Here is a 21,276-nt window from a genome sequence, read left to right as displayed (position 1 = left end):
TCCCACGATGTTTCATTCAATAAAATATTTTTAAAAAACATAACATGTAAAAACTAACTCTGGTCCCTTGATACCTCACAGTCCTATTTGTGTAATTACAAAGAAAACAAACTAAATATCACCTATTCTTAGATGAGTAAAAAAAGAATATATTAACATCTTTCTTCACATCTGACAATGCCTGCTGTAATACAACCACAAAGAGTGGTATAACTTAAACATATATAAATGATAGTTACATATATAAAATAAAATCTGGGCCAGATAAAAATGGAGCATGACTATACATTGAAACCCAGCAGTCAGTGTCAAAGAAATGTAATCTCATATTAGACCACATCTCAACTTGATCTCCTGATAACCGCTATTAATCTTTCCTTTTCTTTACCATGTTACTGTGGCACCATGTCAGTAACACCGTGAACAATATCACTCAGGCCCTTCATGTAAAAAAGCACAGACAGAACATTTCTTTTTTTAGGCAATTTCTGTTTTACGCAGCTTAACTCCACTGTAGAGTAGGTGCTGTAGAGCTGTGAAGTACCTCTCCAAACCTGCTACTCACAGATGTGCTTTTTCCAGAAGGACGTCACCCACTGTGAATACGCAGTGCTCCGACTAACAGTATCTACAAATAATTCACTTTAAATTGCCCTGATACAATCAACCACAGCGTGGCACGCCATAGACAGTACTTATAATTACACTGTATATATCCTTGGTATGCTAATTATAGTGACACTGTGCAATCTCTTTTCCATCAACACTCATTTCTTTTCGACTTCGTTTAAAGTCTTCAAGAGAGATTAAACCCCAGGCAGTGATTCAAGATCACAGCTATGCCCCCAGGGTGAAGTATGGAGGTCATATTCTTCATCAATATAGCTCCAAGTTAAAAAAAAAAAGATCAATTAAAATTCCACAGCTTCAAACACCACAGTCTGGTTTAATCAATATTAATCTATTTCTTTTCTGTTGCATGAAACAGTCAGCCTGTGGCAAATGATGCTGTGACAGAGACAGCTATGTACATGGTCCACTCATCAGCATCAAAAGTGAAAGAAATCTTTACCATTAAAACTCACAGCAACAATTAGCTTGCACAATATCTACACAAAGCGAAGAAGAAAAAGAGCAGAAGGGATGATGAAAAAGGCAGAAAGATCTTCACCAGTTTTCCAAAATCTTTAAAACTGCTGACACAATAAGACAGGCTCAAATAAAATTGTACGCTACATTACTGCACATCACCAAGCAGCTGTCCCAACATACTGTCATTTTTGTGGGTTGACATGTAGCCAAGTCTATTCTGAAAAGTCAGGAATGTAAGCCATTTGCTACTACAGGAGCAAATAAAAGTAGTGCCTGGGTATCAGGGACACAGAAAACAAATCTTATTTGCAGACAGCTATAAAATAGAATTATTTGAGTCTTCTTAAAGTGTCTGGTACACACAGCAGACCTGTCCACACACAGCTCACATTTCAAAGACCTAACTGCTAAAAAGATACTACACTGAATATAAATTTTCTACTTCACAAAGGGCAGCCTCAGTGACACTGTTAGCTGTCTTGAAGTGTGTGCAGTGCCTGTGATGTAGACCTATATAACCATCCACAATACATTGCCATGCTTATTCTAACCCTGAGTAATCTGACTTCACTATAACACTTGACATTTCTTGTAGTAGCAATGAGTTCAAATTGTAACAACTGTTGCGAGAATATGACCCATCAACAGAACAGAAACACACATGATCATGATATATTGATGGCAGCTTAAGAAAAGTTACAGATCTGAAGTCCCACCTGCCAGACTTCCAGGTCTCTGCAGTGTAGCAGTGGCGTAGAGATCGTGAGAGATCTTGTACTGGTCAGAAGCGTGGTGAGCTGCCAGCCGTTTGGGAGACAGAGTGGCATAACTCCCTATGCCTGAACTCATCTGCAAAAAAACAACATTTTTATTAATTTTTTTCCTCCCTGTAAATAAATTCAGGGAATGAACAGCATGATGTTTATACTCGAGTAATTCCTCTTGGATAACTGTGTGCTGGCAACCATATGCAACAACTGACATGGTTGATGTTCTGATTTGGGTTTTTCCAGATACAGTACAAAGTGTTTATAGCTGCATCATTTTCGCTTCACTTTGCCAAATTAGTTTTGTATCTATATCCAAATAACAAACTTTTAGAAATGTGCGTTTAATGGTAATTGCCACTATGTGTGAACCATGTCCAATCCACTTCAAGTGTCAAGAATGTATTTTATACTAAGAACACCCAGTCAAAAACATCAACAAAACTTCTTACAATAACATCCAATAAATCTTGGATACTGGATTCAAATGATGATAATTTAGCCTTTAAAAACAGGTAATCAATAAATTGTGATTACATAGAATGGTACAGCTATACATCACATGTCTATTCAACAAATGAACTGTTGCTTATCAAATATTGACAGTGATAATAATTATTACAACATTGTGTACCTGGTGAAGAGGGGACGATGATGAACTGGCCCCTCCCCCTGCTGCTGTAGAATTGGGTGGAGATGCCACCCTCAGGGGAGACCCGCCCCCTCCTGCTGTTGTTACAGCAACTGTAGTGCTAAAAGAAAAATGGACATAGTAACATAATTTGTTTGGGAAAAAAATAATTTATAGTCATATGTGTCTTCTGTCATGTGTGATATATAAGGCTATTATATATTCACTGAATGTTTGGTTGATATTTGAGAACCCAACTTGCAAGAACAAAGTTATTGTATTCTAATTCCATTTCAGCCTATCGTTTCTCACCTTAAGTCATTTATAAAACCTGTGGATGAATCCATTATAAATCAAACATCACAGTCAGTATGGCTCTCTACCTGTATGACTTGGCTAGCCGATTAGCAGGAGACTGTTTGCTGGGAGAGGAGGAAGACGAAGGCAGGCGTTGAGTGGTGGCGTAGCCTGGCGTCTCAGAAGATGATCCAAGGCGTTGGAGTTTGCTAGGGGAACCAGACCCTGATCCTCCTCCTCCTCCAGACAGAGGGGAGCTGACACGCTGTGCAGGCAAGGTGGAGCTGGAGTAGTAGATACCTAACAAACACACATCATTCAAAGCATTCCAGGTAAATAGAAAAGACAAGTTCGAGTTGAAGATCATCAAGTCCCTCTGTTGTATGTATGCAGCATTTAGACTTGACTGAGATTTACCATAATACATTATACTGAAGCAAAGCCTTTGAGTGTGTTGAGTGTATAAAAAGTCAATAAAGACCATTCTCCATAATAATGCATATCTAACCCAAATAAAAGATAGACAGCAGGTGATATACCATAGTTTAAATATAGCCTATGGGAATATACAATATATAATGTACAGGTTTGCCAGTTTCGTGGTATAAAGAGTGCTTTATGCTCTGTATTTATTTAAAATGTCAGTCCTGGAATGAAGGCAGAAAAGAAGAAGACAAAGAGGTGAGAGCTTACCTGACCCTGCCCCAGACTGTGACTGTTGTTGTTGGGCTGCACGACCAGATGTCACCTGTGAGTGAGAGAGGAGCAGCCATGACAGGGAGGAGCAGATAAGGTAGAGGAGAAAATAGAAGACAGGAAGAGGGGAAGCAGGGTTAAAAAAATAGTACAAAAGAGAATAAAGAGTAGTGGCCCTCCAAAACTTGTATGCACAATGAATTCAGGGAAGCCTTTGAGAAATCTTGGTTGAACCTAGAGGAGCTAGTAATGAAATCCCCACAGAAAACAGAGGGAGGTGATTCAAACAGACTCATAGAGGCAGAGCATGAAGTTATCTGAGCTGCTCTATGACTGAAATAATTTCTTTAAAAAGCCTTGTCACACTAGGAAAGGTTACAATACTTGTTTTTAAATCTTTTATTACATGAACCCCAATATTTATAGCTGTATACCTGAGTCTATCATTAAAATCAGACACAACTATAATGTAAAACAATGTTATGTGCTGGCAAATTACTCAAATTGATTTTATATGGTGAAAAAACTAGAGTGCAAGTCAGCCGTCTTGTTTTCATTTGAGAGGGGGAAAAAACTGCATATTTTAACTCCCCCACTGCCTCACTACCTACAGCCCTGCCTGCAATATGCAGACACAAATTTGTGTGCCAGCATGTGAGGGAGAGCGTGAGAAGCCTTTCTACCACACATCACATAAAGCTCTACCTAAATATATTCCTCTTACTCTCCAGGGGGAGCATATGTCAAAGCTCCAGTGAGCCTCATATAGCCTTATGCTGATGTGTGAGCTGTAAAGGTGATTCAAATACATTATTACTATGGCCTGACATGACTGCACCTGCACAAGCCCGCATTATGCCAGCACACAGTCACTGAGTCACCTTGGAGCATTGTCATTACAGCCTATATATACGTAGCTATCAAACTCAGACAATTAGAATAACACTCAAACCATTATTAGTGACATGAAAACACAACATTTGAATGTTTATCTACACATACTGTGTTATTCTAGCTGACTTTATGCCACACAAACACACATATCAGTAGGTCAAAACATGCAAGCACACACAATGGTGTTAGAAGTCTGTGTTTGTAACAGATTCCAGGTGTGAATATTTGCAGCTGTACAACTGTGCCCAAAGTCCCAGGTAGAAAAAAAAAGAAATCATGCCTGCTCAGCAAACCTTCCCTAGATAAATATAGCAGTATGCACCAGCACACAATCGCCCATTATGTTTCTAATGGCTCTCCCTGGTTATATTTCCTGCCTTTGCGAAGAGCTAGAATGTCTCTATTGAAGACAACAGGCTGGTGATTCCAGCACTGTTTTGTTTGGAGAGGGGTCATGGAAAGTGATTTATCCCTGGCTGAGTGGATTAACAGTCTCTTTCTACAAAAAATATGACATGCAGTTCACAGAAGCAAACAGGCAGAGAAGCCGAAATGGTACACCGATAAGGACCAAAAGAATGGAAAATGTGTGAAATGAAAAACTGAAAAATAGATACATCTTGCAGGTTTGTGACAAAGTAGCATTATGACAAAGGATGTGCTGTTTGCTGTGCATGTGTGGAGAGCAGTAAAGCACGGAGTTGCTTTATCCGCCCTGATCTCTACAGAGAAGAGATATCCTGGAAGCTGGGACTTAACCAACTACAAAGAATTTTACTTTTGAACCAATCTTGTTAGGGTGATAAATTACTTGTAAAATTTGCAAAATAAAAATCTGCCACAAAGTCAGAGCAGAAGCTAAACTAAGCAACTGGCTCAGAGTCAAGTCATAATTGGAATCTGTGGCTTCACACCTTTAGAAGTCCCCCTGCCCCCAACAGTTTGCCACTGTCAGAGCAGCTAACATTCTGCCAGGAGACCTTTTTCAACCAAACATTTTAGATGACAGTCAGACATGTACATACAAACAACTTTAATGAGTTTGATTTGGCCTCTATATGGTATGATCTACTCAGAAATCTCACCAGAAACCTCTGTTGCACAGTGCATTTCTCTTTCTGACATCCTCTATAAATACTGTAAGTCATTATTTATGTACATGTCATCTCTTTCCAAACTGCCAAAAACATTCATGTCTTCTGTGGCAGCATTCGTTTCCATTTATCCTCTAAAATATGGTGTCATAAAACACACAGTACCAAGCTCTGTTTCTATATTTGCAGACTGTAAATATATTCAAATATAATAGCATGCAGGTTTCTGATAAATAGTGCAATTAGTCAATAAAATGAGTTTTTTTAAGTGTGAAGGAAATTAAGTACACATTTATACATGTGTACATTATACACACAGGATTTGTTTGTTAGAATGAAGGAGAGAGAAGCTATTCCTCTATATGAGTTTAGTGGGCCAATTGGGAGATCTATAGCTGGTAAGACAAAGACCACAAAGCTGAGGTTACAAACCCTTCTAAAGTAGCTCGATTGTGTTTTATCACCAGACTGCAGAACTGATGAAATGAGTGAGACCAGAAGACTGTTGAGTGAGTTATGAATAGATTAATGAAAAGATATATAGATGGGGGGGGGTTAATAAATGATGAGTGAAAGATGAATTGTTGGCTGAGTTCACTAAGAGACAGAAAGCCTGACACGCTCTGTGAGGGAGAGCACTTTCTCGATCCCACTCTGTGTCATCTTGCAGTGCTGCTTCTTTTCTCCTCCAGTAAAACACTGGGATGTTTGAGGTGCCATGTATCCATGCATTATTAAAGCATGGCCTCTCAGGGTTATAAATATCCTACAAAAGAGCAGCAACATCCCAGAGACCTTTCAATTTCTTTCTCACTCTCCTCAAAACACTTATGCTAACTTTAAATAAATACATCCATGTCAACATATGGTTGAACAAGTGTGTGTTTAAAAACAGCCCCTACATATTTATGGACATGTGCAAACAATAACATGTGTGTACTGAGCATGCATGCAAGCAGCACCTGTCTATCCAGCAGCTCTGGCATGCATAAAGCTATGCATGAGCAACAAGCCTTGCTGACAGCACTAGCCCCATTACACTGACAAGCCAAAAACATCAGAGAGGAGAATACACACACACACACACGCTCACATGGACAGAGATGGTGAGCAGAGAGGACAGAGAAGAGGACAGGAAGAAGGAAAAGACGACAGAAACTCTGCAGAAAGAATATCATCCTTATCCATCCATCTCCATCCCTGTCTATCAGTTTTTCTGTCTGTCTGTCTTTTCCTCCCATGTTCCTTATTTATTAAGGCAATGAATCCAAGCTTTATCTGAAACCAGCTCTGAAATGAGCCTCTGTGTCACTGTAGGGGGAAATGAAGAAACATGTTTACAAAGACAGATAACGCCTCCTTCACCTCCCTCTTTCAAAAGACACATGCATCAGTTGAGAGACTAACACGACAGAAAACACATTTTCACTTTTAATATGAAACGCTTTCTAAAAATGCACTTAAAGAGATATGCGAAATGAGGCTTATGCCTTGTTAAAAATTAACCACGTATATGATTAATGATCCAAAATATTATTTATCTATTATAAACAGAACAATTGTCCCAGACACTGGCAATATCTTCTAATGAAGTACTGCAGCTGCTCACTGATTAAGCAGATGTGTGGGTGCATGTGTGTGCAGTAGGGGTATTACCACTGATAATGTTAAGGACGTGAGCATCGGAAATTTGGCTGCTGTGGGCTGTAAAGTAATTTGGTGGAGTTTCTCTCCATCGGCACACTACTGTGATTAATATGTTACTTTTTGTCTAGCTTTATTTCTCAAGTGCTTACAAACAAGACACTCGCTGAGATTTCTCTGTGTGTATTTAATCATCTCCTCATTTTGGTCCATGAGTATCCGATTACCTGTCTTCTTCTAAACAGCTTTAAGGAATCAGTCTCTGCCTTTCAACCCTTCTAGACAAAAAGCAGAGGATTGCTTGAAAAGCCAGTTGTAGATAAACCACTTTGGCAGAGCTAATGAAAAAGGATTCTGTCTAAATATATACTTATACACTTATCAAACAGACCCAACTGTGATGTCAAGCAAGTTCGAAATCAGTGAGAGCACTGAGAGTTACATGGAAATAAAAGCTGTAGGGGAAAAGATGTTCGCTCAGTCTGAAAAATGGAGCAACAAGGAATCTGAAAATTAGCATATACGCCATATTAACAGCACTACACGAGTCCTTCCATTCCTGCATGAAGAAATGAGCATGATGCAGCTGCACATACAAACTGCAGAGAACTCAATTCAGGTGAGTTACCTTCACAGCCAAAATCCTCTGATGACTACGAAACAACATGAAAGTTTCTAGGAACTAGTTCACACAACTGGGCAGCGTCTGAATTTTCATCTGACATTTTCATCCTCTTCATCATCGGTGCTTCCATGCTACTAATTATCTTTGAACAGTAGTATTTCCTACCTGGTTGTAGCTGTGCACAGCTCCTCCAACCTGCCCGCTGCGCTGAGGAGTTGCTGCAGAGATGCTGTCGCTAAGGGCGAGGGTCTGGTTGCTATGGTAGCTGGCAGAGTACTGGAGCGAAGCCTCCGGGGTGGAGTTGAGCTGCAAGGAACTCTGGGAAAGAAGAGCCGGTCCTACCAATTGAGACAGGAATGTTGTATGGTTGGGTGGGAAGGGGGTTGAGTTGAGTTTGTGTGTGAGAAAGAGAGAGATTAAGAGTGAGAAAGAGAGGGGGCGTAAAAGGGAGAGATTGAGAGGCACCGAGTGAAATGGGGAAGAGAGAGAGAGAGAGAGAGAAGCAATTTAGAGCAGATAGTGCAGCAGTGCAGTACTCTGTGAGTTGGAGATGGCATACATAATTTATTAGCAGAGGAAGGGAGAAACAGGAACAGAGAGAATAGGGGGAGGAGGAGGAGCAGGGAGATGGAGAGGATGTGAGGAGGAGGGCTGAAAAGCAGAAAGTTGTAATAGATGGAAGACCTAACAACTTAAACATTACCTCCCTAAACATATTAATATTTACTTATTGGCTCAAACAAAACTTGTCTTGACTTAATGTGCCTAACAGACTAAGATGGTCCACTGCAATAAGTGAATTTAACATTATTTCTTTGGATGTTAATGTATCTTTTAAACTATAATAGAATATGGCTTCTATGGCACAGCCAACTGGACCATTTGAAATTCAGTCTAAGCACCACTTAAGGGTTAATGCATGACTATTTGAACCAAATCTGCCTCATTCAACAAACACACACATGATAATTCCAGCTTCAGAGCTTCTACCACCTGATGCTGTCACCGCTGTGTCATCAAATAATAATCCCCTCTCTCTGATTCCCATGCTAGGCCCATGGGGCTTATATTGATTGAGAAAAAGAACATCATGAGGCAGTTTTTAAGATGGACTATCTTCTAAACTGTGTACGAAGTGAACCAAAGGGAACTCTTAGAATCCACTTAGTCCACAAGTGAATGCATGGAAGAGCTTATATAGGCTGTGTGTATTGAAGAATAGGTAGGTCTGTGACCTGTTCACTCAGTGGTGTATAAATATTTTATCATGCAACTGTTTTTAGTCCCCCTACTCTCTGAATACAAATTTCAAATATACAGCATGTGGTATTGAACTTTGTAAGTTAAGGATACCCAACTAGGATCGATCTTTCTTTTTTTTTTCCAACCCTCCCAATTTCAAGTTTAACTATCATGAATATGTCCCTATTCAGTATACAATAAGTGTTTTTCTTTTAGCTCACTGACTCGTTAGCTTCTTTTTCCACTCAAAAGAACAAAAGTCTGTTATCATTCTTCTCCCATATCCATTTGCTTGCTCCCTCTATCTCTCTCCCCCTCTTCCCCCAGAATCCTTTTCTCCCTGTGAGTCTGTGTGCTCTGAACCAAGATCAACTCCTCTGCTTCTCGCCTTCACAAAAGACTTGTCTTTTCTCATCTTGATTCATCCCTTGCTTTTTATGAATTATTAAACAGCACTTTGTGTTACGCAGAGCGAGTGGGAGCTCCCGAACTCATCATTGCTCAGCCTTGGTGTTTGTTATATTGTGTGTGCTTGTTTCTGCGTTTGTGCATGTGACATGAACTGGATGGTTGGACGCTATCAAAGTTAATAGGCTGGTTGATGGAGAAATAGTTCACATACATACAGTATAAAGGACTTGATGTTTGTGCATGTGTGACACTAAATGTGCACACTCCCAATATGTGCGTGTAGAAGCTGTGTTTCTGTGCGAGAGGGTGAAACAGAAAAACACAGCCGAGCTTTAAGTTCCTTCAAGTCTGTATTGAGTCTGGAAAATATTAATATTTCAGAAGCTTATTTAAATTATGAGCATCATATTCTCAGTCTGAACCACTCACTCTATGAATTGCTTACACATGCATGTGCCTGACACACAAGGGTAATAGCGTTTTTAAGAATGCTGGCATCGATGGCACACATATGCATAAAGCCCAACAGTTACAGTAATTCACTGGTTACTGTATGAGCTAAAAGCCTCCCTGTTTGTGAAGTCTAGTAGCAGTGACATGTTACTATAGTGTACATTTACTGATTAGCCATTGGCAGTGTTCCTCTTTGGGAGAAATCATACACACACACATTTAAAACAACATCAGGCAACTCCTACATGGCTCTCACCATCCCACTAGTGCTAAAAATCTACATGGATATTGTGTGACATTCGTATGTGCACACATAGAAATGCACACTGAGCATCACGCTCAATATAAGTTCTTAAAATGCCATCCATTACAGCAATATCAGCTATCAATAAAGGTCAGTGGACAATAAGTGAAATGGGAAAACAGTGTTCCAAAACCAATGACCTGCAAAGAAAATGCCAAGCAGATTGAGCTCATACATGGGCTGCCTCCTAATCAATCCTGGAATTTGTTCATCAGAATCCAAGGTTCTCATGAAGGAGAAGCTACTTGTCAAAACAGCTATAAAAGTTTATCTACTCAGTGCTCACTGAGAAACACTAACGTTCAACTGAAACATCTTTCAATGTCTTCCTTTAACCACCTATAGATCTACTTTTTATTAGGTTCGTCAGTTTTTTTATTATAAACTTTATAGTACATTATATTATATCCCCCGTACTCTCCCAAACACACGCTAGTATATAAAGTTAACTTACGTTCTCCACTGTCAAGTATTCCTGATTCCTGAAGGGAGCGAATGCAGGAATCCACCAACTCCAAACCTGTGGTCAACTCATCCTCAATATCCTTTTGTCCATCCGCTGTGGAGGAGGAGAAGAGAGATAAAAGTTAACAGAGAGAGAGGGAGAGAGAGAGAGAGAGAAGACAGGAAGAGAGGGAACAAGGCAGAGAGATGAATGAGATCTCTCTGGACTGTAACCTCAATCCTCTCCTCTCACAGTCCGTAAAGCCGTGCACATTATGACTTGGTTATGAGCTGTAGGACATTTTGATTATATGCCGGAAAATTCCTTGATAAGTCTTCCCTAGGAGCTGCCTAGCCGGAAATGAAGCTGTTAAGTTAAGTGTGTTTGAGTACATTTGGGAATTTGTGTGTGTGTATAAGCAGCAGGGTGAGAAAAACAGGTATGCTTGTGGTCTTTAACTATGCAGATTAACACTGACCTTCTGTAACAATATAACAGTCTGATACGTGTGACAAGACTTCAGTGTGAGAGCATGTGGATCTGTGTGTGCCTGCTATCATCTTTTAATCCCTCGGATATAGCATGTGGGTGTGTTCTGCCTGCCTATACATTACAGGGCCGCAGATATACATTTCAAATATCCCTTGACAGACTCACACTCACACAAATCAATCTAGGCCCTACACAATTAATCTCATCCTTCAAATTAAGGTGTGTGACGAATATGGCAGCAACTACAGTATACAGTCTAAAATGAGTTCGGCTAGTAGTTGTGTTTAAAAGAAAACAGCTTCACCTGAGGCAACAATTCCTACCTACATGTATGTCTGAAAGTAATGGAGCATGAATAAAATGATACCTTGAGAGTTCCAGCGAAACTGCTCATCTGTTGAACTGCAAAAGAAGAAGGAGCTAGTTATTGATAAGACTAATAAAAAGCAAAATTATGTTTTAATCAATAACACATTGCAGCACAGCTTTCATGACACAAAACACAACATAAGGGGAGGTAGCACAAAATTGCATGACTTAGTAACCTCATGATTCCAACAGGCAATCAGAATGTCGATACTTTACTCTGAAAGCTACTCCAAAAACACTAAAACTCACTCCTCAGCCTGCCCTTTTCAAAACTTTGACAGAATTAAGTCCAATGTGCTCCCATAACAGCCTTCTTTATTCTCGAATGCTGTGTTGTAGACACAACTACATGCACACATCCACTTTCATGTTTACGTACAAACACAAACAAGACTCTCCTTCCATTCTCTTAAAGACTGCCAATTGATTGATGGTGGTTTGAAGAGAGAGAAAAAGACAAAGCGAGACAGAAGGAAACAGACAGGCAAAGAAAGAAAGTCAGAGAAGAGTATTGAGCCGCCGGCTGTGTGATCAATGCAGACATGGACAGACTAACTGATACATATAGATTCTTTCATCTGACTTCATCTACACCATTAGTAGCATCTGTCTGGACAAGTTGACTTGTGCACGTTTGTCCTATTTAGACTGTTTGGTATTCCATATCACCAAACTTTGTAATTAAAGTCAGTGTGTTTGTGTGAACTGTCTGAGCATTACATCGGGCAGAAATTATTCACATGGCCACCACTCACAGTAGTCGTGCTCAAAATATCATTGTAAACAAACTGCATAATTGCAAATAATTTATTCATATTTATCATAATTACTGGCGCTATAGTGGTTTCTGTTCTGCCATAATACCAGGCAAAAGGTCGAGATTTTTTTCAAAAAGCGAATCATAGCTACGTGGGTTTATAATAGGCTAACCATTTACTCAACATAAATAAAGCATGGAGAAGACGAGGAGAAATGCTAATGTGTTGAATTCAAGCAGTTTGTTAGTAGAATGTGTCTAAGAGATGCGATTTCAACTCCTTTTAAACACAGTTTGACCAGCTGCTGCCCTTGCAACACCAGCCTTCATGGTTAGTGCTAGAATGGATCAGCAGGAGGGACGCAGAATGACTTCCTGCTGTGATACTTGTTACATGGTAGGGGAAGCGCCGGCACTCCACATATAGCCATAAATTAGCAACGCTGACTACATTAGTGTCTTCCTGCCTGTGGCTTAAGCAGTAGGTTTGGTTGCACACTAACTGCAGGGTGGAATGGTGAGATGTCCACTCTCCAGATGGTCCTGGAAGAAGTAACAAAGCATGACACATTATGAGATGGTGAGAGATGGTTAGTAGAACAGGTTGTTAAAGAAATTTGGTTTTGAAATCTCCATCACACAGCAATAACTGACCTAAGAATGTAAGTCCATGGATGTACAGGTAATACCATGATTGTGATATTAATATCTAGTAGTTATGTGCAGTTTGTTTCCTGCAGGAGTTCTGCTGAACTTCTTAGGCACAGTTCATCCTGTGTTTCCTTTAAGTAGAAAGTAATCATTGTAATGCACTGGTATGATGCCAAAGAGGTTAATGTGCATGAATGCTAAAAAAAAGTATGATCAGTGAGAAATTATGTAAAAACAAAGGCAATCAGCTAATTGCCAATCAAAGCCATGTGGGAGAAAATCTTGACATGTAGACCTGAACCGGACTAAAAATGTACTCTAAATTATACAGTTTCATTTGCTTTTTTGTGTGTTTGTTTTTGTCTTTCCTCAACAGCAACATTTTCATGCTACATGTTCTTGTAATGATATATCAACAAATAACTAAGTTACAAACACTGCCCAGCATCAGCAACATGTAAAGGTCAACTAAAAAAAAGTGTGTAGTTTGCTAGGTTAATGAAACACTGCCATTATGCCAGCAGCAAAACCCTTAACTACACAATCATGGGTCTCCAAGCAGCATGAACCAGAGATAATTAAAATAAGGTAATTAATTCTTGATTGAGAATTTGGTGGAATAAAAAAATTAAATTACTACATCTAAGCTTATAATATCATTATTATAATATATATTATAGTTTGGCAGTGGTTAGACGTTAATTTATAGCATCTGCTTTATTTATTCCACCTTATGTACCATTTGTTTTCATGTTTTTCATTTGTTTTTCAAACATTAGTAAGAGCTGCATGTGATACAGTGTGACATAAAATTGAAAATGCTCCATCTTCGTACTACGCTGCAGAAAATGAGTCATCTAGTCAAATGAACTCTGCGAGTGCTCTTACACTAATGTCTTAACAGATATTCCAAGCACCAAGAGAACAGAACACACGGCCATGATTAGTAGAAGCATGTGTCTTGGCAGTTATCAACTAGTTATTGAAACCCAAACACAATGTAAGAGAGACCTGGAGAGCTTACAGGAGGTACATAACCTAGGAGAATGACAACCAGGTAGTGGAGAACTATGCCTCCATTTGCCTGAAGGGTATACAGCAAGGTAACAGAAGTAAACACTGTGACACTGTGTTAAAGTATAGTTGGTTACAGAGAAAGAGGGACAAGGGGGAGCAGGAGAAATAACTTTGCATGAGACAGTGTGAGAGAGCTGATAGTCAGGAGAGGGATTTAATAAGCACAGTGTTATTCCACAACACTGCACGCTCGCGGCTGCAGAGCCACAGCAGTACACCCAGCGAAGCAGTGCCTCTCTTTTAACAGTGAGCCTGTGTTGAAGAGACATTTTAAATTCACTACACCACTCTCAACAGCCACAGCCACACAGCTTAAACCAACAGAGAGCGTCCTCTACCGTTCCCAGGAAGTTCCACATGTGTGCATAACCAGCCTTCGCAAACATGTAGTCTAAATGACAAATACGGTTGACTCTTACAGTCAGAGATGTGAATATTTGTGTCATGAAGACAAGGAAAAATAAATAAAAACCAGCGGAAATTATTACAACTACTTTGTAGTGATATCAAAGCCGTGTGTTGATGTTCAGAATCACACATCAGTGCATGGTTGAAATGCATGTTTATCCCTCTGTGGAAAGACTGCTGGAGAAAATTTGCTTAAATAAGGCACAGAAGTACACTGACAACAAACATAGTAAACATTTTGTAAATGTGTTGATGGAAACCGATGAAACACATCTAGACAGGAATCCCAGCAGCCTCATCCTTTATGAGTCATTAGTCCTCAGCTTGCATTACTCAACAGCAACATTACTTCGACAGAGTTACACACTGCCACACAAGGTTCCGCTCAAATCCTCCAGCTGCCTCCCATCACAGATAGTAGCACTTAAGAACACTTGCCCGTCGTGATAAGGCTGTCAGGGTGGATGTTTGCATGCATCCCCAGCAAGCAAACACACAGGCCCATAGTTTGATTTCATAGAAGAATATACACAAGTTAAAAAGCTACTATTTCTGATGACATGATGTTTGGCTACATACTGTCATATGTGCACAAACATACAAAAAATTCAAATTCACAGCAACATTAAACTAAAAGCGCTTTACATCTTTGATAAGTGCTTTCCTGTTGTGCTGGAGAGAGGAATAAATGGCAGGCTTGGCGTGCAATCTTAAGCCATTTCATTACTGCCAGCATTAAAACAGAAGCCTAATAGACCATAATGCTCTTGTCTGACGTTTACTAATGTCACAGCACGAAATTAGCCCGAAAAACATCCAGGCTCTCTGAAAACTAGCAATCTTTACACACATAAATACACAGCTAAGCTATGTTTATTTTGTTAGTTTTTTTAAATCAAGAAATGTGGAATGGCAGTTATTTTTCAATTCCGATGAAGAGTAACATAAAAAAAAGTCCTTCTAACAAAAAGTGACACCTGGCCCCCAACAGCACACACACGGTAGCAACATCCTGAAGAGAAAAGAGAAAAAGAGAGTAAAGGTATTTGTCTGAAAGAAATAGACCCCTCTGAGTTTATCAGTTTAACCGTTACCAAACACACAGAGGCATACTCCAAGAACACCAGACAAACCTAATTTAACAGTGACAGTTGTTTTAATGCTATAATGATAATATCAATCACATAAAACCCCTACACACAGACATATAAGCATGGAGAATGATTCATACTTTATAGAGGCAGGGACAGGTGAATGAATCATTGACCTCCATGAGGATATGCAAAGAGGTCGGATGTCAAGGTAAGCTGCAGTACAACTGGGAGGGAACCAGTGTCAAAGTCAAGGACGTCTGAACAAGCAAAATAGATGGCTTTCTTACCACCCTTGTAGAATGTCTGTCATCTCTGTGACTGCTGTTCACTGGAGCTAGAATAAACCTGAATGCTAAATCACTCAAGCCAAACAAGGGAGAAGCTGGTCATTACAGAGCAGTCAAGTCTTTTTAATAAGTTTTTCTCATTATGCAGCAAATCTCCCAGATGGCTAGCTGGAAATTAGGTTCAATGATCACATCTCTCTGTTAAATACATATGACCAGGTGAGCAGCAGAGAGAGAGAAAACTAAGATAACTAAATTAAATCTTTCACAATCATTAGCACAAAAAGTTTGAGTTCACCAGAGAAAATGATTGACATGATGTATTAGTATTTTGAATATGCATGCATTACCAGTCTGAAATCTATATATTTTATATATTTTATGTGACTGACAGAAAAATCAAAATGTTGGAATCTCAAGGATATTCAGATAATTTGGACTAGAAACATTCAGAAGCCCATTTGCATTCAGTGCAAATGGGCTGCATAATTATTCAACATGTGTTTTTAAAGAAAAAAAAGGTTGAAGTTTTGTATAGCTTAAGTAGAGAACATACGCTCGATGTGATAGACGAGTGCAATCAGAAGGTTTGGTTCGGCTTAGGGAGGAGTTGGTTAAGTAAACGAGTGCACACACACACACAGTACTTAGTTTAGTTTGGTTGGCACCATGTATTGATAGTAGATGACAAACAAAACACACAACACAAAATAAACCCCAATATTATCAGATTTTGTGTTGGCTAAATGCATTTTTTACAGTGTGAATTCAGTTATAAGCAAAGGAAAATAAAACAGCAATCACCCAAAGGAAAATAATGCAGCCCAGAGAGTAGCATCCACAAAATGAGTACACGATCGGTAACAGTTCACACACGGTTTCACAAACAGTTCACATCAGGCAGGACGGAGTTAACAGTCTGGCGTCAGGTAAGATAGTTTTAATTATCCATAGGCTAAAAGCCTGATGTGTGCATCTGTGTGAGTGAGCAAAAAGGTGTGGGGGGGAAGTGAGCTGAAACTGTTTTCCAAGCCAAATCAGAAGCTCACTCAACTGGTAAACCTGGCCTGTATTTATTAAACAGGACCATTTTAGTTACAGGTTCAGTAGCTAGTTATGTTCCTGTGTACACCATAAATCAATATTAAATTCAGACCATTCAGACTGAATTCAGATTCAGACATTAATAGAATGAACAAATCATAAATAATCCCTTTAACAATACAGCACATTGATTAAATACATTCAATATTATTAGCAGTCATTTCATATCAAAGTAACCTCCATATACAAAATACAATTGTACCAGAGCGTCATGGTGCTATGTAGCCAGTCCATAAAAATGCATTAAAACATTGACAGGCCAATGCTATTAGCACACACAAAACAGACAGACTCACCGATTCCTCTCACATCCAATACACCACGGCAACGCGACGAAAACCACACGTTTGTTTGACAGCCTCACCTGTCGCGGATTCCCCGCGGCTTCCGCCACAGACAGCTTGTGATAGCAGTTGACCAATCACAGCGCTTGGTCAACCGCGGTCTCGCAAGTGTCACATGAACAGAGGGATGCATTCAGGTCAGACTCAATACATGTTACATCATAAGGACTGCATATATAAAAAGGGGATGCAGTATTGTATCGATTTACTAAACAGAAGCTAGTAACATAACACAAAATTAAATATTAATGAAAAAATATACACGGTTACTTAGAGCTCACCTTTAAGGAATGAAACGTGAACATTCTTCTCTAAATTATGTTTCATAGAAGCTGCTTTTTTCGCGAACAGCTGAAAAATCTGAGAATCTCAGCCTGTGATCGACTTCTCATCTAATTTGCACTGAAGCCTTGTTTGTGAAATCTTTCCTGTAGGGTTCAGCCAACTGTTCACAACCAACCCACAAGAGGTTCATTCACACTTTTAACTAAATCACTCTTTTTTTGTACATCAAAAGCAACACTTTCCAACTACTGACTGCACTGACAGTGTCAACTTAAATGTCTGACTTGCTGTATTGCAGCACCCGCATTAAGCAGCACAGTGTGAAATTTCCATGAGACAAACTAATCCTTTAATATGAGGAAATGCTGGGGAAATTCTGCCCGCTCACTTTTTAGACAGGGAGATTGAGCAGAACCACTCTATCATTTCTGTAGATCTGTCTGTTGTGTAGATACACATCTACCCACTGTTGGTTGTCATAACAACGTTGTTGTACTTCATCATCGTCAGCATGACGGTGTGACACCATAATCTGTCAGTCAAGGCAGAGGAGTGAGCTTTTATGCTCTGCACAGGACGTGGGGGTGTTGTGTGTCGGCATGTGTGTGTGTGTGTGTGAGAGACAGATATTTGAAAATGCCTTTTGTGTGTATTGTGAATTAAAAGAATAAATTCAGCAGAAACTGCATCACACATAAAACTCAGCACAAAAAGATGTCAAAACATTAAATCTGAATTTGTTTATGAGGATGCATGTATGCTTTTTCTACTTTCACCATATGTTAGTGTCTATAGATGTGTTTGTGTGTGTGCATGGACGTGTGCAAGCCTTCTGATATTCTATTCAGAAAGCATTCTATTGTGCTCACAACAAGACAGGAGGACAAACTTTTGTGGATATGACAGCTGAATGACAGTTCAACAGTGGAGCTGGAAGAGAATTGTCTAGTCAAAGTGTTCTGAAATAACTTCTAATGCCTGTGCACTGACAGCAGCAACAAAACCCCTCTTCCTACAAAAACCTAAGAAAACAATGCACCCTGGTATTGACAACTCCAATAAAGATATTCCAAAACTCTGTCCTCTCCCACTCAACCTCTCAAGTCCTACACAATCACATGCTGATCTTTAGCCTACAAGAATTAGCACCTCCATGTACCATATTTTCCGGACTATTAGTCGCACCGGAGTATAAGTCACACCAGCCAAAAAAAGGACACAAGTTCCCCTGAAAGCCTACTTTAAGACCTTTAGGGGGAGCTCTGAAATATTGACAGTTTTTGGGTCACAGGTTAAAGCCACAAAACGTGGCAGTGCGTGTTTGTTCGCTGTCAGTAATAAACACAATGCAGTGTCTATTCTTTTGCCAGCCATGAGAGGCAGGTCTATGTAAATCACTATGTTTTTTAGCATTGCATTCAGTGCTGCAGAGCTTTCAGGTCTCACAGGGAAAATGATAAGCACAGAAATTCCTATTAACTATCCTATAAATGAGTAAAATGCTACAGACAGAGTCTGGAATTAACCAATCGACCAATCAGAAAATAGAATTCCTTGTTGCCAGGTGAGGTCTGAGTCTCAGCTGCAAGCACACGTTCCATGAACCTGCGGGTCACCTATGCACAGAATGTAAAGTGTGGACAAGCTGGAGGTGGAAGAGAACCGTCAGGAGAGGGACAGAACAGCTGCCATTATATTTGTAATGGGACGTCAGGACACAAGGCTAACTAATTGTATATTTTAACATATAAGTTGCACCTGAGTATAAGTCGCATACCCAGCCAAAGGATGAAAAAAGTGTGACTTATAGTCTGGAAAATACTGTACTTTTAAGTGTGTGTCTGTGTTGGTATATGTCCACGTGTATTCTAATGGAACTGCTAACTGGAAGAAGAACACTCGCGCTCCTTTACTTACTTTGACCGAATACAGTACAACACATTCAAATACACACATTACACATGTTTGTAGAAGAGTGTAGAGCGACCAGTGTGACAATCGAACATAAGTCGACTGTCTCACGTGTGTATCTGCATGCCTGCTGTAACACACATTTACACTTGTGTCATACATGTGCGCAGGTGTCTGTCTGTGTGGGTTTCCACCTGCTGGTTGCACTATTTTAGCTTAGGAACATCTGCTGTGTGTGTCTAAATCACCAAGCTATTATAGTTATTATGATACGTGGGCTATCGCCATTTTGCACCGGCACAGATAATGACAGAATACCTCCATGAATAATTCACTAGGGACGGGTGGCCTGACACTGGGTGTGCCCTGTATTATTGTGCTCTGCACAGACAGACAGGGGCTGTCTAATAGTTAAACTCATCTAACAAGAATCACTGCAGCAAGGTTTTTTTATGACATGTTACATGAACAAGAGATTAAAACCTGTATTATATTGTGAATTAAAAGTTTAACTTTTAAGTAGATTAAAAAGTGTCAATGCTATAACATAGACTTCGTAGTATTCTCACATTTTGAGTTTGAGACACTATTAGGGCTGATTTGTGGTTTTTGTTTGTATTACTCAACATTGGAGTGTTTACAGTGTTTACAGTGTTTACAGTGTCCACTGCAGGCTACACAAAATCCCAAGAGACCGAGCGGAAACATGTATTGTATACATGTGCACAGGAGACACCTATGTGGCCAGTAAATAAAGAACATACACTGTAGGAAGCATTCTAAGCGCTGGGGAGCACTACACTGAGAGAGCATGTCAGAAGCTACACAACAAGATGCTGTATTTACTTACATTATGATGTAGATTGTCCATACATGGCCTTGTGTATGTGAGATCTCTACAGTATGGCTGCATGACACAAAGAACATTTTTACTAAATCATTAGTAATATTAATTGGAAGACATGCACTGCTGGCTCCATTAACGCCTCTTTGACTGAAACATAATCATGAGTAGCAAAGAGGCCATGATATTACCTTTTACATACAGATGTCAGCACCACTATGTATACCAACATATTAAAGCTAAAAGGTCAGATGATGTAACAAAACTAAATAGAACAGTATTAGTAACAGCAGCACAGTGGCTGATATTAAAGATCTGTATGTAGCAGGATTTCCAAATATATTTTTCAAATGTCAAAAGAGGAAACATGCATACATAAAACCTAATAAAACTTTGTTATGTCAGCCACAATAAGCATGGTGATCATTTCAGAGCATCTCATGAGGTGGAAGGTTAAAACATTTGGCCACAACAGCAGCCATAATTTGTTAACTGTGTTGCTGGCTCAGAGTCAGAAACACTTTGGCCTTATCTAAGCTTTTTAAAACTAGTTGTGAATTTTATTGTTATTATTAATAAGTAGAATGTGCTTTGTGAAATTGCACACAGAGTCTTGTTCAACAAGTTACGATGAGGGAAATGTGTGCCATATATTAGATAATATGTCACTTCTATCTGACAGGTCATTTTCATGGATGGAACATTTCCACATTTTCTCATTCACCGCTACAAAATTGTATTCCTGAAGATGAATGAAAGAAGGTACAACCTGTTGTACTTGAACTGTGTTCATTCCTGTACGCAGACATGGTGTATGTAGCTTTCAGGATACATATGGTACATGACCTGTTTTAGGGCTCTTAAAATAAATGCTGGACTTAAACAATGCAATGCTTAAAACAAACAGAATTAACATCATCATCATCATCAGCCCACTGCCTCTGTACTGTTTGATAAATAAACTGTAACCTCCTGCAGCCCATTGGGTTCTGTGAAACTCATACACACACTTTAATGTGACACAGACACACACAGAGACACTCAAGGGCAGTGGTGTA

The 21,276-nt window shown here is 39.5% G+C and overlaps 1 protein-coding gene across 1 annotated transcript in view; it reads right to left on the bottom strand.

Annotated features, from left to right (window-relative positions):
• ctnnd2a (catenin (cadherin-associated protein), delta 2a) overlaps positions 1-21,276 on the bottom strand; it is a 156,188-nt gene that overhangs the window by 91,824 nt on the left and 43,088 nt on the right. The window contains exons 3-5 of the mRNA XM_028432856.1: positions 11,455-11,489; positions 10,605-10,709; positions 9,316-9,330 (exon numbers count right to left, since the gene is read on the bottom strand). Coding sequence (XP_028288657.1) covers positions 9,316-9,330; positions 10,605-10,709; positions 11,455-11,489 — 155 coding nt within the window. The remainder of the gene's footprint in view (positions 1-9,315; positions 9,331-10,604; positions 10,710-11,454; positions 11,490-21,276) is intronic.

The sequence above is a fragment of the Parambassis ranga genome, chromosome 20 (genome assembly GCF_900634625.1).
Source record: "Parambassis ranga chromosome 20, fParRan2.1, whole genome shotgun sequence".
Taxonomy (NCBI): Eukaryota; Metazoa; Chordata; class Actinopteri; family Ambassidae; genus Parambassis; species Parambassis ranga.
The sequence above is the reverse complement of the archived record's forward strand: the minus strand, read 5'-3'. Positions and strand labels throughout refer to the sequence as shown.